Source organism: Myodes glareolus, chromosome 3 (genome assembly GCF_982192425.1).
Source record: "Myodes glareolus chromosome 3, mMyoGla1.1, whole genome shotgun sequence".
NCBI classification, from domain to species: Eukaryota; Metazoa; Chordata; class Mammalia; order Rodentia; family Cricetidae; genus Myodes; species Myodes glareolus.
In genome coordinates, this window is record NC_142028.1 from 23,887,206 (window position 1) to 23,905,935 (window position 18,730).

Here is an 18,730-nt window from a genome sequence, read left to right on the forward strand (position 1 = left end):
CTCCCTGTCAGATGGCCCCCAACATCTCTCTCAAATGGCAAGGAGACCAGGAATGTTCTAGTGACACAAACCTCTGAGATCTTCCTTGTTAGAGGCTGAAATCCGAGTCACACAATGAAGAAGGATGCTGGAGAATGTTTTGGGCCTAATATGTCTCCTCCACTGGGTTAGTCTGTGTCTTTGCCAGTGACTCGCGTTGGTCTCCTCCCTGCCATGTTGTGAGATGTTATAGTTGACAGAATACAATCCAGGCCTGGTGTACAGACCTAGAGTCCCAGCCGCTTGGGAGAGTGAGACAGGAGGATCACACTTTGGAGGCCTGCCTGGACTAGAGTGAGTTCTAACTTTCAATCTAGTGATATCTCAAAAATAAAAAGAAGGGCCTGGAGAGATGGCTCAGGGCTTGAGACTGCTCCCTGTCCCAAATTACGGTGACTCAGACATCTGTGACCCCAGCACATACACCACACACACTCACACAGACACACAAATAAATAGAAATAAAAGTGAAATAATGGGGACTGGAGAGATGGCTCAGAGGTTAAGAGCACTGGTGGTTCTTCCAGAGGACCTGGGTTCAATTCCCAGCACCCACATGGCAGCTTACAACTGCCAATAACTCTACCTCCAGGGACCCTCACAAAATACCAATGCACATAAAGTAAAAATAAATTATTTTTTTAAAAAAATTAATGAAATTAACTTAAATAAAAATAATAATAAAAAGGTGTTAGGGTGGGAGAGAGCTAGCTCATTGGTTAAGAGCACAAATCATGCATATTGCTCTTGCAGTGTGGTTCCCAGAAGCCCAGTCAGACAGCTCAAAACCTCCTGCAACTCCAGTTCCAGGAGATCTGACGCCCTCTTCTGGACTCCAAGGCACCTGTACCCGCACTCGTACATTTCCACACATAAAGACAAATGCACATATACATCTAAGTAAAAAGAGGGCTAGCGGTGAGAGAATGTTTTCCTAACAAGTACAGGCCCTGTTCAGTCTGTACTGTAAAACAGCAACACAAAAGCCGTTACAAAACCCGCAAATACCCAGGGGGCTGAGGCAGAGGATTGCTCAAGCCCAGATGTCAGGGTCAGCTTGGGCAATAAGTTGACCAACAAACAATAGAAAATCATTTCTAGAGCTGGAGAGACGGCTCAGCAGCTAAGAGCACAACTACTCTTGTAGGGGACCAGGCTCAATGGCCAGCACCCACATGGCAGCTCACGAGTGCCTGTAACTCCGGTCTCAGGGGTCCGACACTCTCCTCTGGCTTCCTCGGGCAACAGGAATGCACGGGTCTCACAGATATACATGCAGACAAAACATCCATATTCATAAAATAAGCTAATAAAATTTTTACAATCACTTCTAAGGAGTAATTATTCTCCAGTGAAAAACAGAAAGACATTTTCAGCAGCCCTCTGTAGGATTCTTGTCTCTCTGGTGGTGATTCTAGCCTTTAATGGCTGAGCCACATCTCTCCAGCCAACTCTGTAGCATTTTTTTTTTTTTTTGAGACAGGGTCTCTCTATGTAGGTCTGGCTTTCCTGAGACTCACTATTAAGACCATGGTGGCCTTGACCATGGTGGCCTTGAGCTCTGACTCTCTGAGTGCTGGATTTAAAGGTGTGCTCTAAAACACCCTGCTTTTTTTTTTCTAAAGGTTTATTTATTTATTATATATACAGTGTTCTGCCTGCATTGCCTGCAGGTCAGAAGAAGTCACCAGATCCTATTATAGATAGTTGTGAGCCACCATGTGGTTGCTGGGAGTTGAACTCAGGACCTCTGGAAGAGCAGCCAGTGCTTTTAACCTCTGAGTCATCTCTCCAGTCCCATATCCTGCTACTTTGCTCTCCTCCTCCTCCCCTTCCTCCCTCCTCTTCTTCTTTTTCTGATTTATTTTACATGTATGAGTATTTACTGCATGTATGCCTGCATGTGTAGCATTAGTGTGTCTGGTGCCTCAGAGGTCAGGAGAGGGCATTGGGTCCCCTGGATCAGATGGTTGTGAACCGTTACATGGGTGCTGGGAATTGAACCCGGGTCTACCACAAGTCAGCAAGTGCTCTTAACCACTGTAGCCAACTCTCTGGCCCCCTCTGTAGTACTCTAAAGGGATGGGGGTAGAGGGAGAGTTTCCCTCCCAAGACACTTGGGAGATACGTTACGTCTCTCCCTTGTTTCATTTTACAGTTCATGTAAATATCAAAGGCAATGGATATAAATTCAGAAGTCTTGAGAGAAAAATGGAGGTACCAGGTTCTCCTCTGAATGATGTTCCCTCACACTTAGGAGCTAGTATCCACAGAGTGTCTACAGTGTTCAAGTCATTAAGTTAGCCCAGAGGATATAGGGGTATTATGGTTAGTTTGATGTCAGCTTGCCACAAATTAGAATTACCTAAGTGGGAAGATGTAACAGAAATGTCCTGATGCCTTGATCAACCCGGAAAGATCCATCCTAGTCGTGAGCGGCGCCTCAGACAGCAGCTCGAATAAAGAGGGTCTAGGCAGAAGGAAGAGTGTCTCCCCTTTTGCTTGCTGGGCCTCCCTCTTGCCACTGGTTGATCTGTCCAATGCTGCTGCTCGCTTCACCGATATCAGAACGAGCATTTTCAGGCTTTTGTTGCAGACTAGGGACCTGTGGCTCTCCAGGAAATTTCCCAGCTTTCCGGTGCCAGACTGGGACTACTGATGCACTGGCCTCAAAGAACGAGTAACCACTGGGTTCTCAACTCTCAGGTGTGATTCTGTTATTGTTACTATTTTAAAACTGACTTAATACAGTCAGAGATGTGTGTGTGTGTGTGTGTGAGCATTCCTTTGGCTCTGTTCCTCTAGAGAACCCTGATTAGAACTGGTGTTGACCAAGATGAAGTCCTAGCATTCAGAGACTGATGCAGAAGCCAGGCAACAATAACTAAATGTATAATGTCTGGTAGGTTGCTCTAAGTAAGAGGAAAATAAAGGGCTTAAAAAATAGGCATAAATAACCAGGCACAGGAGGTAGAGGCAGGCAGATCTCTGTGAGTTAGAGGCCAGCCTGATTTACAGAGCTAGTTTCAGGACAGCTAGGGCTATACAGAGAAATCCTGTCTCAAAAACAAAAACCAAAACAGAGAGAGAGAGAGAGAGAGAGAGAGAGAGAGAGAGAGAGAGAGAGAGAGAGAGAGAGAATAGTCATAGAAGTGTGTGGAGGGGTCTAATTTCAGCTTGCTCTTCCCTCTGACTCTGACAGACCTGAGGGACACCACCCATCCCATGTCACAGAGAACAGAACACTTACAAGCCTTCTAGTAGGTTTTGTGTTCAGGTTGATGGTGATGGCCAAGCAAGGCACCAAAAGGTAAGGTTTTCTTGGCTTTCCAACCTCATAGTTCTCAGGTTGAAGGACTTCTATAAAGTTTTGTGTCTTTGGCTAACACCAGATTCCACTTTGGTTTGTCATTTGGTGTAAGTAATTATTACAGGCTATGTATGGCGATGGGAGCATTCATTACTTTCTTCCTCCTTGTCCTATGATGTCTGACAGAGCTACTTACAAATGGAAGGATTTGTTTTGCTTATGGTTGAGAAGATGGGCCATCCCGGCCTGGAGTGCATCGTTACAGGAGTGGGAGGCAGGTGGTCACAGGGCTCTTCCTTCCTCAGTTAGCCCTCTCTGGAAACACCCTCTCACACCGTCTTAGCCACTGCTCCATGGCTGTGAAGACGCACCATGGCTACAACTATTTTAAGAGAAAACATTTAGTTGTGGGCTTCCATATAGTCCAGAGCTTTAGTCCGTTAGCAGAGTGGTGGGGAGCATGGCAGCATGCAATCAGGCAGTGGATCAGTAGCTGAGAGCTACATTCTAATTTGCAGGTAGAGAGACTGGGCCTAGCATGGGCTTTTGAAACCTCAAAGCCCACCTGCAGTGACACACTTCCTCCAACAAGGCCACACCTCCTAATCCAGATTCTAATCCTTTCAAATAGTGCCACTCCCTGGGGACTAAATATTCAAATATCTGAGCCTATGTGTGCCATTTCTATTAAAACCAGTACACAGGGAAGCTGGAGAGATGGCTCAATGGTTAAGAATACTGGTTGTTCTTCCAGAGGACCTGAGTTCAATTCCCAGCACCCACGTGGCAGCTCACAACTCTTTAAATCCAGTTCCAGAGGACCTAACACCCAAGGCAAAATACCAATGTGCATAAAATAAAAATAAATAAAAGAGTTTCGCTTAAATTAAAAAAAAAAAACAACAGTACACACATGGCCCAGAGTTGGGTCCCCTAGCTGACTCCATATCTAGTAAGCTGACAATGACGATTCTCTTTCTGTGTGTGTGTGTGTGTGCGCGTGCGTGAGTGCATGTGTGTGTGTGTTGGGATGAAACCACCAAACTACATCCATAGGCTGTTGATGATTCTAGACTTGTACTCTGCCTTATAGCTATTGGATATTTAAGATCCAGCTCACCTGAAGTGAGGTCTGCTTTAATACCTACCTTGCATTGGAAAAACAATATAGAAAGCACTGTGAGATAGCTCAGTTATTTCCCTGTCAATTACATAGTTGGATATGAATAATATTTTGGGTCTGTTTGGCTCAACAAGATAACATAAATCTGTTTCATTTTGCTTTTTTCACATGGCACCTTTATTTTATCTATTTATTTATGTACTTAGGCTGGTTGAAGGTCTGACTGTGTCCCCATGTAGCCCTGGATAGCCAAGCACTCATTTTCTGTACCATACTCACCTTGAACTTGTGCTGATCCTCCTGTCTCTGCCTCCTGTATTTGGAGATTATGGATATGCACCAGCATGCCCTGCTTGCTTGTTTTTTGCTATTGTCAAAGACAGAGCCCAGGGTCCCACGAACACTGAGTATGTGCTTTATCTCTGAGGTGTATTCATGAATTTGAGCCTGCATGTGAGACTCCATTGTAATTCTATTGAACAACCACTGGTTTCAACAGGTGACGCAGCTTGCTCCTCTGACCTGTGTAACCTGATTCAGTGCCTCTTATGGCTATCAGAACGTTCTTTATGTCTAATCTAAATCCCTACAGATGTGTGTGTGTGTGTATGTGTGTGTGTGTGTGTGTGTGGTGTATATGTGTGTGTGTGTACATGGGTGTTCTGTGTGTGTGCTGTGTGTTTATGTAATAAGACAGTGTCTCATGAACCCAGGGTGACCTCAAACTCACTATGTATCTAACTCTGACTCTAACATTTGCCTCTAACTCCCTACAGCTGTATTCTAAGAGCAGCTTTTTGGGGGGAGAGGGGGGTGCAAGTCATTAGGTTTTTCTGTGTAGCTCTGGTTGTCTTAGAACTCACTCTTTAGACCAGGCTGGCCTCAAATTCACAGATTCCCCTGCCTCTGCCTCTCAAGTGCAGGAATTAGAGGCACGTGCCACCACCACCCTGCCACAGAAGAGATTTAAAGGCCCTTTGTGCCTGTAAGTATTTCCACGCCTTTTCCATATTCATTCCTTAAAGCTGAATAGTGCAAATCTTGCCTCTGCTGTAGGATGAATTGAGCCTCAGGCTCAGTGAACCACCTACCCACCTACCCACCCACCCTATGTACTCTGCCACGGAAGGAAATTCCCAGAATATTCTAGGTAGAATGGGTTATTCAGAGCTGGACCGACTGCTCCCTTGAGCCACTGGAAGGTTGAGGGCAGCCAATTCTATTTCAGGCTTTCTCCTCTGGGCCTGTCAGATCTGCTGAAGGCATGAATGATGTGGCCTGCAAAAATTCTTCTGCCCAGCGAAGTTCCCAGGAACCCAGTGCCAATTTTGAAATCTTGAGAAGAAACTGCCTTGCTTCCACACTGTAGGCCAATATTTTTATATGTTGTGGCAGCCAGGCTCTAAAGCCTTAGTCCCCACCTGAGGTGGTCACATATCCTGCCAGGCAGGCTGCGGCTAACCTAACAAAAGATCAGGATGTTTTGCTCCTTCCTTTGTAATTTGGAGGATGCCTTATAGAGATGCTGATTCAAACCTAGGAGACAGCTAACATACACAGCAGACAGGTAGATGTGGATATGACTGGAAGCCATTCACCTGGTTACCTAGGAGACAGAATGCTAATGTATTTCCCCTAAGTTAAGTAATGGTATTAAGACTGTTTGGAGAATAAACGGAGGAATTTCTTCAGGATGTGAACTCGGGATTTTATGAGGGACCACTGAGAAAGAATCTTCCTCCCGATGAAACCATTTGAGTAGTGTCTTTATTCCTGTCTCCTCCACGCTGGTCCAGAGAGAGATAGTTTATGTTGGGGTCTGGTAAAGAAATAATTTATGGTCCGGGCTAGCACCGGACCCCAACACCACACTAGAAGAGAGGTCTTCCAAAGATAGCCAGGCCAAGTTCACAGTGGAATTAGTGCTCTGGCCTGATCCTCTACTTGTGGATGCCAAAGCCAAGGTACCAAAAGGATGGTGGTTTGTCTCAGGGTGCAAACAAGCTGAGCAAGGGATGTCAAAGTCAGATGCCTTGGTTAAGATTTTTACAGCTTGGGCTTAGCAGGTAAAAGTGCATGACCCCCTGAGTTCAGTGCCCAGAACCCACTATGGAAGGAGAGAACTGATTCCCCAAAGTTGTCCTCTGACTTACACACACACACACACACACACACACACGTAACCAAATAAGAAAACGTGATTAAAACAAACAAAAAGTTTCAACTCTTAACCAGGATGGCAGCTATGCCTTTAATCCCAGTACTCAGGAGCCTGGAGAAGAATCATAGGTTGGAGGCCAGTCTGAACTACATAGGGATAGCATGTCTCAAAGGAAAAAAACAAAACAACAAACAAAAAACCAAAAGGAACTTTGAAGCCAAGGGAAGTGCCTATAATTCAGAATCTTGGGGGGCGGGGCAGTAGCATCAAGTATTTTAAGACCATATAGAAAGTTTGAGGCCATCCTGGGTTGCATAGCAAGGCCTTATCTTTAAAAAGAAAAATTATTATGCCAGGCATATTGACTTGAGAGTAAGGACAAGTGACAAGTCAGAGTGATCATGCAGACTTGTGGTACCTCAACCTGTGGGACCCTCAACATTTGGTGGGCAGATATTCCTCTGAGAGACCTACAGAATCAATCCATTCAATTCCTGTGATGCACTCCCATTTTAGAGACTGATAAACTGAGATAGAGAGTTTATTTTTGCTGTTCTACTTCACATCTAAATCTTGTCTCAATTCTACAAATTATGTATTTCAGATTAGTACCTTCCTCTGAATTGCCCAGTAAAACGACATGAAATTTTGTTACTTTATTCCTGGTGTCAAGGATTGAGCCCCAGTTTGTACTACTTTTTAACATAGGGTCTCTTTATGTAGACTTGGATGGACTGGAACATGCTGTGTAGACCAGGCTGGCCTCAAGCTCACAGAGATCCACCCTGCCTCTACCTCTTGAATGCTGGGATTAAAGGTGTGTGACACCACTGCCCATCATTAATTCTGACACTTTATAATAGCTTGTTTCCCCCCCGACTTGATCCTAAGGCTTATGAGAGCAAAAACCTTTATTTCTCTGTTCTCTTTTTGCACAAGATTTTTTCCTTATTATTTAATTTTTATTTTATGTGTATGAGTGTTTTGCCTGCTTGTATGTCTGTGTACTATAGTCTGCCTGGTGTTTATGGAGGCCAGAAGAGAGTGTCAGATCCGCTAGAACTGTAGTAAAAACAGTTGTTAGCTGCCATCTGAGTGCTTAGAGAGTGAACCTGAGTCCTCTGTAAGAATCATCAGCATTCTTAATTGCTGAGCCACCTCTTTAGCCTCTTGGACGTTTTGTTTTGTTTTTTTTTTGTTTGTTTGTTTTGTTTTGTTTTGTCATGTCTTGGAAGGCAAGAAGGTAGTTTGGTTCAGCACAACTCAGTAGCTGGTGTTGATGCAAACTTCGGGAGTCTGGCCCCGAGTAGTTTATTTTAGGCATATTTAAGCACAGCACAATTTGGCATTTTTTTTTCCTGGTGATAACTAAATCCCATGTGAACAATAAAGCTCAAGACATGACTACAGCAAAACTCTTTGTAAAGCACAAGTGACATCTTCTTCCATAAAGAAGGGTTCCATGGACTAATTGAGAAAAACAAGGTCATTATAAGGGTCTGGGGGAGGAGCCGGTGTGGTCTCAGTCACACGGAAAGCACAAACGTCACAAGGCTATTAACCAGCCCTCTGGGTGGAAAATGGGTTATATTTCTCCCCTTGAAGAGCCAAGCCTGTGTGTTTAACATTCCTGGTTCCCTCGGTGCTTCTCCGTGAGCACAAGGGCCTCAGTGCCTCCTACACCTGGAGTCTCCTTGTTCCGCTCTTGCCCTGCTGAGGAACAGCTGCCTTCCTCAGGTTAAGTCTCCAGCACGGCCTGTGACCAAATTCTGCAGGGACCCCTCTTCTAAGCAGTACTTTAACTATTTTGTAGTCGGACTACATGCAGTTAGGTCTGGTCTTTGTCAGATACCAAAGAGTCCACGGAGGAAATGGCATCGAGGTTATTTTTTGCCTAGGAGGTTGTCTGTCCGCTAACCAGTCCTAGTGTCATTGTGTATTGGTTCTGAGTGTAGAGACAACTTTTTTTTTGTATGTGTGATGGGAATTGAACTTAGGACCTCACTCTTGCTAGGCAAGCGCTCTACCACTGAGCTATATTCCCAACCTGCAATTCCTTACCCACATTTCTTACCATCCTTCTTCCTCACCCCAGCATACACACACACACACACACACACACACACACACACACACACACACACACACACACACACACACCTCACCATTCCTTATTCTAACCTTAAGAGCTGGAGCCTACAGAAATTCTAGCTGCCCTACCCCCTCTCTTCCCCAATCCTCCCATACTACTAAGAGTCTGCCAAGGAAAACAGAGAACAATTCATAGCTTCAGGGATGTCTCCAGAAACCTGAAACAGAGGTGGTATGAGGCTGGAAAATGGAGGTTATTCCTTAGAAGCTAGAGTCCTCAGCCTCCTGAGGCTTCTTGCTGAAGCGGGCTAGGCTGCATATCCTTAGGCCCACTCTGGTCTCCTCCCACCAGGAGGCTCTTTTAGACATATCCAGGGCTTCTTTCCCTCTTTCTCGCTGATGTTTTGGCAGGTCTTGCCTTGGACAGGTAGTAGAGGGGCATGGCAACCCGGTTCTCTATCAGGGCTTGGTAGTCCCTCACCAGGTCTTCGCTCAGGGGCACAGTAGGCAGCCGAGCCAGTTTCAGGGCCTTCTCCTGGTAATGCGGCTGTGGGTTTGGGCAGGGCCAGTTCTTGGTGAAATTATTGGGAAGTGGGTTGGGTAGGATCTGGAGGCCCCAAGGCTCAAGCCTTCCGCCATCAGAGATGAACTGAGACCTGTTGGGAAAGCGGTTCAGAGACAGCAGAGTCAAGGGAGGGTTCCAGGCACAGTATGGGGAGGTGGAAAGGGCAGGTGATGATTCCCAGCAACTACTGGGGATCGAGCTATATACCAGATGGCCTGCATTTTAACTGTGTTGTGGCATTAGGTGGGCCGTACTGTACACCTTTTATCCTTTAGACAACTGTATAGTATATCACCCAAGTTTTTTTAAAATATGCTTTCTGTTGCATATTTTTTAATAATTTATTTAACTTTATTTTATGTGCATTGGTGTGAAGGTATCAGATTCCCTGGAACTGGAGTTACGGACAGTTGTGAGCTGCCATGTAGGTGTTGGGGTTTGAACCTGGGTCTTCTGGAAGAACAGCCAGCTCTCCCAACCGCTGAGCCATCTCTCCAGCCCGTTACATACTTTTATTGTGCTTATTTACTTTAATATTTTATGAGTGTCCTTGCCTGCATGTTGCCATGTACACTTGTTAGCCTGGTGCCAATGGAAGTTAGAAGAAGACATAGGATCCTCTTGGTCTAGAGTTGCAGACAATTGTGAGCTGCCATATGGGCAGCAGCCAGTGCTCTTAACTGCTGAGCCACCTCTCCAGCCCCTCACCTAGATTCTTCTTAAATATGTGTGCATTGCTAGGGATTGAACCCAGGGCCTTGCATGTGCTTGGCCAGCACTCCACTGAGCTACACTCCAGTCCGATTTTCCACTCTTGTCTTCCTTCTTCTTTTCCTTCTCAATCTGTCGTCCAGGCTATTCTCCATCTTGAGATCCTCTTGCTTCCTCCTCCAGAGGTTTCTACCGTCATGCCTGACTCTATTTTTTTTTTAATCTAAATTCCAGCCATTCTTCTCCTCTTTTCTACTAATGCAGAACAGATGGGAAGACTCAGCGTAGCGTAGCAGGCAACTTCCTCTTCTTCCGTTCTGGCCTGTAGTATTAAATTGAACAGGAGCAAATTGACTTAAAAACAACAACACGGTTGAATAGTAGCAGATTATTCAACAGGCTTTGTACCTGGTTCAGCAGATATTCCTGTTGGCTGCTTTTGGTTTATTTGAGGTTCTCAGGTGCAGCTACACATGAGAATCACCCCCAGAAACTTTTTTTGTTTTTGTTGTTCATTTACTATTATTATTATCATTATTATTATTACTATTGCTGTTGTTATTGCAGAGCTGGAACTTTGAGCTGTTGCATGGTAAATAAGAAGCTATATTCCTGAGCTATGTCCCACCCCTGTGATAGTTTGTAAAGTTCCCTAGGGATGTAGCTTAGTGGTAGATACCTTGCCAAACACATACAAGACGTTGAGTTTCTATGCAGACGGTCCTAGGGATTAAGACAGAATCTCATGCAGCCCAGACCATGTCCAGATCATGTGGTGCTAGGCACTGAACCGAGGACTTCATGCATGCTAGGCGAACACTCAGTCAACTGAGCTCACTCAACTAACACCCACCCACTGTCTGTTTTGAAAGGTCTCATATAGCCCAGGCTAGCCTCCAACTTACTATGCAGCCAAAGGTGGTCTTGAATTCCTGACCCGCCTGCCTCAGTCTCTTCCAACTGCCAGGATTATAGTCATGCACCACCATGTCCTTCATGACTGCAAATCTTTCTGAGATGCCTGTATGCCACACACTAGTTACCGATAGTCTTCATGTGCAGAGAGAGAGAGCCGGGGTCCTCAATGTGACTCACCTGAAGAGGTCACCAAACTCTGGTGCCATATTTTAAAAAATGTATGTGTATGTGAATAAACACACGTGTGTAAGGCACGTGTGTGCTGGTGTGCAGGTGCTGGTGCAGGCCAGAGAGAGCTCTCTGTGCCCTGCTCTCTCACTCTCTGCCTTACTCCCTTGAGGCGGAGTCTCTCACCAAATTCGAAGCCTAAAATTTCAGCGAGGCCAGCAGGCCAGTGAGCTCCTAGAAGCTGCCTGTCTCCATCTCCCAGCACCACTGGGGTTACAAGTATGCACAGTTGTGTCCCGCTGTTTTCTACATGGGGATGGAGGTGTTGAACTCAGGTTCTTGTGCTTGGGCAGCAAGTGCTTACCCACTGAGTCATCTCCATGTATGCGCCTGCGTGCAGCGCTGGAGGTGGAGCCTGGCCTTGCACTTACTAAACAAGTGCCCTGCCCCTGAGCTGCACTCCCTCCCAGGCTTCTTTTCTTCTTCTTCTTCTTCTTCTTCTTCTTCTTCTTCTTCTTCTTCTTCTTCTTCTTCTTCTTCTTCTTCTTCTTCTTCTTCTTCTTCTTCTTCTTCTTCTCCTCCTCCTCCTCCTCCTCCTCCTCCTCCTCCTCCTCCTCCTCCTCCTCCTCCTCCTTCTCCTTCTTTAATTAAAAATCTCTGCTGGGAGATAGTAATGCACGCTTTTAATCCCAGCACTCCAGAGGCAGAGGCAGGTGAGTCTCTGTGAGTTTGAGGTCAACCTGGTCTACAAATTGCGCTCCAAGACAGCCAAGGCAACACAAAGAAACCATGTCTTGATAGCCAAAACAAAACCTCAAGCTAGGTATGGTGGCATATATTTTTAATCCCAGTGCTGTGAGTTTCAGGCCAGTCAAGGTTATATAGAAACACCCTGTCTCCAAAAAAGGAAAAAATCCTATTAGGGCTGGAGAAATGACTCAGTGGTCAAGAAATGGCTTAGTGCTCTATCAGAAGTGCAGCATTCAGATCCCAGCATCTATGCCAATTGCTCACAAAATCCTGCAACTCAAGCTCCAAGGGCTCTGATGCCCCTCTGTGGCCTCCACAAACATCTCTGTGTGCACCTGCCCGCCAACACATTTCCGTAACATCAACTTTCTAGGGTTTTTATTACATTATACATAATGCATTCTATTGTATTTGTATTCCTGTATATAACGTATTTTAATCATATTCCCTCTCATTATCCTTCCTTGTCTTCCTTTCCTAGGCCCCTTCCTGTTCCCAGTGTGTGTGGCCCACTGCGTTTCCGTAGGATTATTTACAGACATCTGGGCACCTTAGCAGTGGCTCCACCCTTGAAGGAAATGTCTCCCCGCCAAGAATTGTCAACTTGCCTAATAGCCCTCAGGAGGGAGAGGGGGCACCGCGTGCATCCATCCCTCCCTCCTCTTCTCCCAGACAAGATAAGATCTAACTTTGGTTCAATTTCTTTCTCTCATCTTTCTTTCCTTTCCTGTGTGGAGGATAGACTCCAAGGCCCTGGGCATATAAGCAAGCACTCCACCACCGAGCTACATCTAAGCTCCTGGTTTGGTTCTTTTACACACTGACAACCCGTTTCATACTTATCCAGTGAGGTAAGTGTTTCTGACCGTCCTTTACTAATTGAGCCTGGAGAATCCAAGCCACTTGTCAAAATGATACTCTCTGGGTCTGATAAATCTGACCCCAGGTTTCATTTCTGCTTCCTCTATTAATAATGAACTTTACTGGACAGATGTGGTGGTATATGTCTCTAATCCTGGAACTTTGGAGATGAAGGCAGGAGAATCATGAGTTCAAGGCCAGTCTTGGCCACATGAGACTCCAGATGTAAAAAGGAGGAGGGGAGATTTACTGGTGGTTTAATACTCATGTGCCTTGGGCAGGTAATATATTCTATATTCTCCTTGTTTTTAAAAAAAGAAAAAGAGGAAAGGAAGGATGGAAGGAAGGAAGAAAGAAAGGAAGGGAGGGAGGGAGGGAAGGAGGGAGAGAAGAAGGGAGAGAAAGAAGAAAGAGGAAGGCCTGGAGATGTCTCAGCAGTTAAGAGAATTGGGTGCTTTCCCAGAGGACCCAAGTTCAATTCCCAGCACTCACATGGCCACTCTCAACTGTCTGTAACTCTGGTTCCAGGGAACTTGACAACCTATTCTGGCTTCCTTAGGCACCAGGCATACTTGTGGTTTACAGACATACATACAGGCAAAACAGTCATACACATAATGTTTTAAAAATTTAAAAAGAAAAATGTGACAGCCAGGCATGATGGCATGCATATGTTAATCTTAGCACTCAAGAGACTGAGACTGGAGAATTGCCAGTCAAGGCCAGCCTGGACAATATAGTGAGATCCTGCCTCAATAGAAGAAAATATATATAATAATGACACCCACCATCTCTCTCTCACACACACACACTGTGGGTGTTTTGCAGGTATAGTGTGGCTGTGGTAGTTGTCTCTTCTATCTCTTGAAGCCAGGGACTAAATTACATTTCTCAGTATCCCTAGGCCAAGCAGATGTTAAATTCACAGTACCCTCTCTCCATTTTTAGTTAAATAACAAAGTGCCTCCCCCCCCCCTCCCCGTTAACCCCACTCCTCTATCTGCACCATCTGGCCAGCTACTTTCAGGAAGCAGTTGGGGGTGTGGCTCCACAGCAGAACACTTGTTTAGTGTTTGCAAGGTCGTGGGTGCCAACTGCACAGAAGAAAAAGTCTCAGATGACCATGAGTGGGAAAGTTAGAGATGCAAATTAGATACCAGAACAGGACTGGGAAGCCGTGGGAGGGGGCACATGAACATGCGGGGCGGGATCACTGCCTGGGAAGGGGTGAGCTTACTTCTTGAAGTTTGGTGGGGGCAGAATATTGCCGTGGGCATCGAGCGGAGGGGCCCTCAGCTCGCTCCTCAGCTTGAGTTTCTCCACCTCCTTCAGTTCTCGCACGGTTCTCACAATCACTTGGTTCTTTCTGTTCATGTCCATGAAGATGGGGGTAGCGCTGATGAAGGTCAGGAAGCTGTGCGGGCCCATCCAGGAGGGCGGAGGAATGGCAGGTTGTGCAGTAGGGAGACGGTGGGCATTGGAATGGGTCAACCAGCGCCAGACATTGCTGTCATAGGGTATGTCTGGCCTGGTGGGGAAGGTGGCAGGCAGACGCCCCACATCGAGCCATGTGTGAAAGCCCCAGGTGTGCTTGGTTGCATCCTTCCAAGGATAGAGTGCCTGGTGACGAACCTTAGACTTCATCTCTGTGTTTGGTGGCTGCTTCAGGGCCAGCTTGTGGTATGGTTGCTGGGTGAAGCCTGGCAAGTCTCTGGCCTCTCTGGGGAGGAGGAACTCACGCTGAGTCCACGTCTGGTAAGTGGGGAAGGAGTCTCTGGCATGGACCATCTAGGGAGACACAAAAGAGAGCCTAGAAGGGCTATGCCCGCAGAGCAGGATGCTGCAGAAGTGCCCTGCTCTCCTTCCCAGGCACAAGCTGTCAGCCTCCAACCCAGGACTCATCAGGATGCACGTGACCTCCACAAGGAGGCATCTCTCCATTCTTGCTGTCATCAGGTGTGTGTACGTACACGTGCATGTGTTTATGTGTGTGGAAGCCAGGAGACAACCTTGGGTATTCTTGGGTATTGCTCATCTTTCTTGCTTTTTTTTTTTTTTTTTTTTTTTTTGAGACAGGGTGTCTCTTACTGATCTGGCTACACTGACTGGCCGTTGGCCATCAAGTCTCAACAATCCACCTCTCCCCACCCCAACCCCCAACCCTGGGATTATAAGTGTTACCACTTAAAACTTTATTACCTGAAAAAGATTGATTTTTATCTTATGAGTGTTTTGCCTGCAAGGATGTATGTGTGCCGTGTGTGTGCTTGTTAATCTTGAAGGGCAGAATCCCGGGGACCCAACAGAATTAAAGATGGTTATGAGCTGCCATGTAGGTGTTGGGAATCTAACAAGATTTGCGAGAGCAGCAATTTCTCTAGTTCCCTGCAAAAAGTTTTACATGAGTTCTTGGGATTGAACTCTGATCGTAATGCTTGTATAGCAAGCACTTCACAAACTGAGCTAGCTCTCTTAACATTGCCAGCTTGACAGGGTCGAGAATCGTATAGGATGCAAGTCTGGCACGCTCGAAGGGGACTGTCTAGATTAGGTTAACTGAGGTAGAACGAGCCACATTAACTCTGATGCCACCATACAGAAGGCAAGCTGAACAGTAGTGTTGACCTTCCTGACTGCCGACAAACTCCGACCACGATTGACTACAGTGCCCTTAATTTTGTTTCAGCGAGACTAGTAATTGCCCCAACCCAAAAGTCACTGTACTATCCTCCGTATCATTCCCATAGAGTTATCAAATCTCAGTCTTTTGCTAATTATTAATTTTGGCTTTGATTTCCCACTCTCTCAACTTCTGCTCTTTAAAAATTATATATAATTGCATCTTGGGTTTAAACTTTTTATCTTTTTAAAAATTTATGTGTATGTTTGTGCATGACATACATGCCTGGTGCCAAAGGAAGCCAGAAGGCATCGGATGCCCTGGACTGGAGTTAGAGATGGTGTAGGTGCTGGGAGCCTGGCCCCTCTGGAAGAGTAGCCAGGGCTCTTAAATGCTGAACATCTCTCTAGGTCCTACTTAAAGTTTTATTTATTTAGTGTTTATGTGTGTTATGGTGTGAGCGTGGAAGTCAGAGGACAACTTACAGTAATCAGTTCTCTCCTTCCACTATGAGTTCTAAGGAACTCAACTCAGTTATCAGGCTTGGTGACAAATGCCTTAACCCTGAGTTATCTCATTGGCCCCAACATCCTTCACCACACTCCCCTCTGTTCTGATGTCCTCATATATATCCCTGTAGACACACACACATCAGGCTTAGGGGGACGGGAGGATCCATGCCAGCCATTCTAGCGACATTCCTGGTCCTGGTCACACCCTAGGAAGTCTCCCTAAGGGAGGGCCAGGTAGCTTTCCACCCCAGAGTCTTCTTAGTACCTGTTGTCATTGGCACTTTCCCCTCATTTCTCATTGAAAGATCAGCTGGGCTGGAAAGCATCTAGAATGTTCTTTCCTTATCTTTTCTGTCTTCCTGCCACAAATCATGGTGCCCCTTTCCTACAACTCCATCCAGTTCTGCTATGGTTTGTATAAGTGTCCCTCAAAAGTCGGTGTAAAAGGCGTGGTTTCAGCCCAAGGACTGACTGGGAGAATCTCAGGTGGAGGGACCTTGTGGCAGCATGCTTTTAAGAGAGACAGTGGGATCCAGGACCCTTCCTGCCTCTTTGCTTCTGGGTGCCCATGAGGCGAGCAGCCATGTTCTTCCATGAGTTGCCTCACAGGTCTAGGGCAGCAAGGCCAAATGGCCGCACACTGAAAGAAGCCTCTATGAGCCCCAGTGAGCCTTTCCTCTCGAGTTATCACAAGCACTCTGTCACGGCAGTAGAAAACTGACAAAATTGGCAATAAAGCCCCTATTTCAGATGTAAAGACCCTGTTACAGTAAGGAATTCACAGGAGGCCTCAACTAAGGGGCAGAGTTCAGGTTTAAGCTGTGTGAAACATGGCTAAGAGCCTGTTCATAGTCTGACCAGGGCAGAAGTGTCTCTTAATCATTCTTCCCTCACACACTCCAAAATCCCACCAGCATCACTGCCTAAACCATATTCCCTTAAAATGAAAATCCAGTGCATGTGCACACACACGCACATCAGAGCATGTATGAAGGTCTGATGGCAGCTTGTCCATCTTCTCCTTCCACCACGTGGGTTCTAGAGATGGAGCTCAGGGTGTCAGGCTTAGCGGCGAGCGTCCTGAGCACCTGAGCCATCTTGTTGGCTTGCTCGCAGGTTTATTTTCTCCTTCCTTTTGATTTTGTGAGATAAGATGTTGTGTATAGACTTGGCGGACCAAGCTACTGAGTGTTAACATTACCTAACTCTCTAAGTCTTTTCTACAAGAGCTCCTCAGAGGAATGGCCTGAGAGCTAACACAAACATGCCGAGTCAATCCCAGGCATGGCAATACATGGTATTAACTTGTTAGGAGGTAGAGGCATATTTCCACAGATTTGACAAAAACCTGGCCTAGGCGTGAACTTCAACCAGGACTATATAGGGAGGTTCTGCCTCAAAATAAATGAAGTCAGACAAACAAATCCAAAACTGGGCCTAATGGCACATATCTATAATACCAGTCCTTGGAAGGCTGAGACAGAACTACTGTAGGCTGACAGTATCAGGCTAGCCAGGACTACATAGCAAGACTGCCTCAACAAAACAAAAACAGACCCCCTGACATCTGAAAATGCAAGATCCCAAATGCCGAAAAATCTGATTTTTTTCCCTGGGCAAGGGCATGGTATCACAAGTAGAAAATTCCACATTTGACCTTTGCAATCAATGTCAAATATCAAACATCCTAAAAATACTGCATGCATTAAGTCACATTCAGGCTGTGTATAAGATACATATGAAACAGTGAAATGGGACTGGAGAGATGGCTCAGTGGTTAAAAGCACCGCCTGCTTGTCTAAAGGTCCTGAGTTCAATTCCCAGCAACCATCTCTGAGATCTGGTGCCCTCTTCTATCTGATGTTCTCTTCTGTCATGCTGGCATGCATGCAGATAGAGCACTCATATGTATAAATAAATATTTAAAAAAAAGAAACAGAAATGTTATGGGCAGTTTTGGGTCTGTTTATGACACACAAACACTCTAAAATCCAAAACTGACAGTAGCTCTGGTTCCAAGCGCTTTAGATAAGGCCCCATCCACCCGTGCTCTAAGCTCCAAACTCAGCATATCATAGGATGACGGCAGAAGAGTTTGTGTACCAGAAGCCTGTTGCTCAGGACACATGAAAGGTTGGCTGCAGAGGCGGGCCCCACTCTACCTGCAGGAAAGGCTCCCTGACATGAGGTACATCATCCATGTTTGACCTTTGGAGGGATCTTCCCCAGCTGTTGGCCATTCTTCCTCTGAGCCACAGAGCCAGGAGGGGAGGCTTTGGGGAAAAGCCCTTTCTGGGACCATTGTTTGCTGCTGAGGTTGCTATGGTGATGTTTCCTGACTAGTGCTGCTGGGAGGAGACTGCCTGTCCTGGGAGGCTCTTCAGTCCCTGATGCCTTCCTGGTGAGGTAGGGAGGGGGCAGCGCTATCAGTTCTGGTTACAAGATATGGTAACAGGAGCTGCTTCCAGGAGGACCTTGTCTGGGAGGTTTGGGGAGGAGGAAGCATGCAGCCTCTCAGGTTTGGGGCTGGGATAGAAGTAAAGAGACCCCTGCAAAGGGCCCAGCTTTCTGGCCTGAATGCTGAACGGCATGGGAGGGGAACTGAGGCCACAAGTGCTGTGCTACTTGAGGAATCGACAGGAGCCCAGGTTAGAGTTTGGGCCATGGAACAAGGTGGCAGGGAAGAGGTGGGCAGGACATTTTAGAGCCAGGATCTCACGTAGCTGAACTGGCGGATCCTCCTGCCTTTCTCTACCTTAAGGACTGAGATTATAGGTATGAACCACACCAGACAAAACTGGCAATTTCTGCGTCAGAAAAGGGTGTGGGAGGAACATCTGTGAAAGGCCCTGACCATCATTTTCAGTCTCCACCATTGCCCCTCATTCAAGTCCTCGAGAC

General features: G+C 46.2%; 1 protein-coding gene across 1 annotated transcript; it reads right to left on the reverse strand.

Annotated features, from left to right (window-relative positions):
• Positions 1–6,236: 6,236 nt before the first annotated feature.
• Tex52 (testis expressed 52) lies at positions 6,237–18,590 on the reverse strand. The gene is made up of 3 exons (XM_048444039.3): positions 17,992–18,590; positions 13,935–14,485; positions 6,237–9,380 (listed from the first exon to the last, which is right to left on the reverse strand). Exons 1-3 carry the CDS (start codon positions 18,067–18,069, stop codon positions 9,086–9,088), a joined length of 924 nt encoding a protein of 307 aa, XP_048299996.3. The 5' UTR covers positions 18,070–18,590; the 3' UTR covers positions 6,237–9,085.
• Positions 18,591–18,730: the final 140 nt, after the last annotated feature.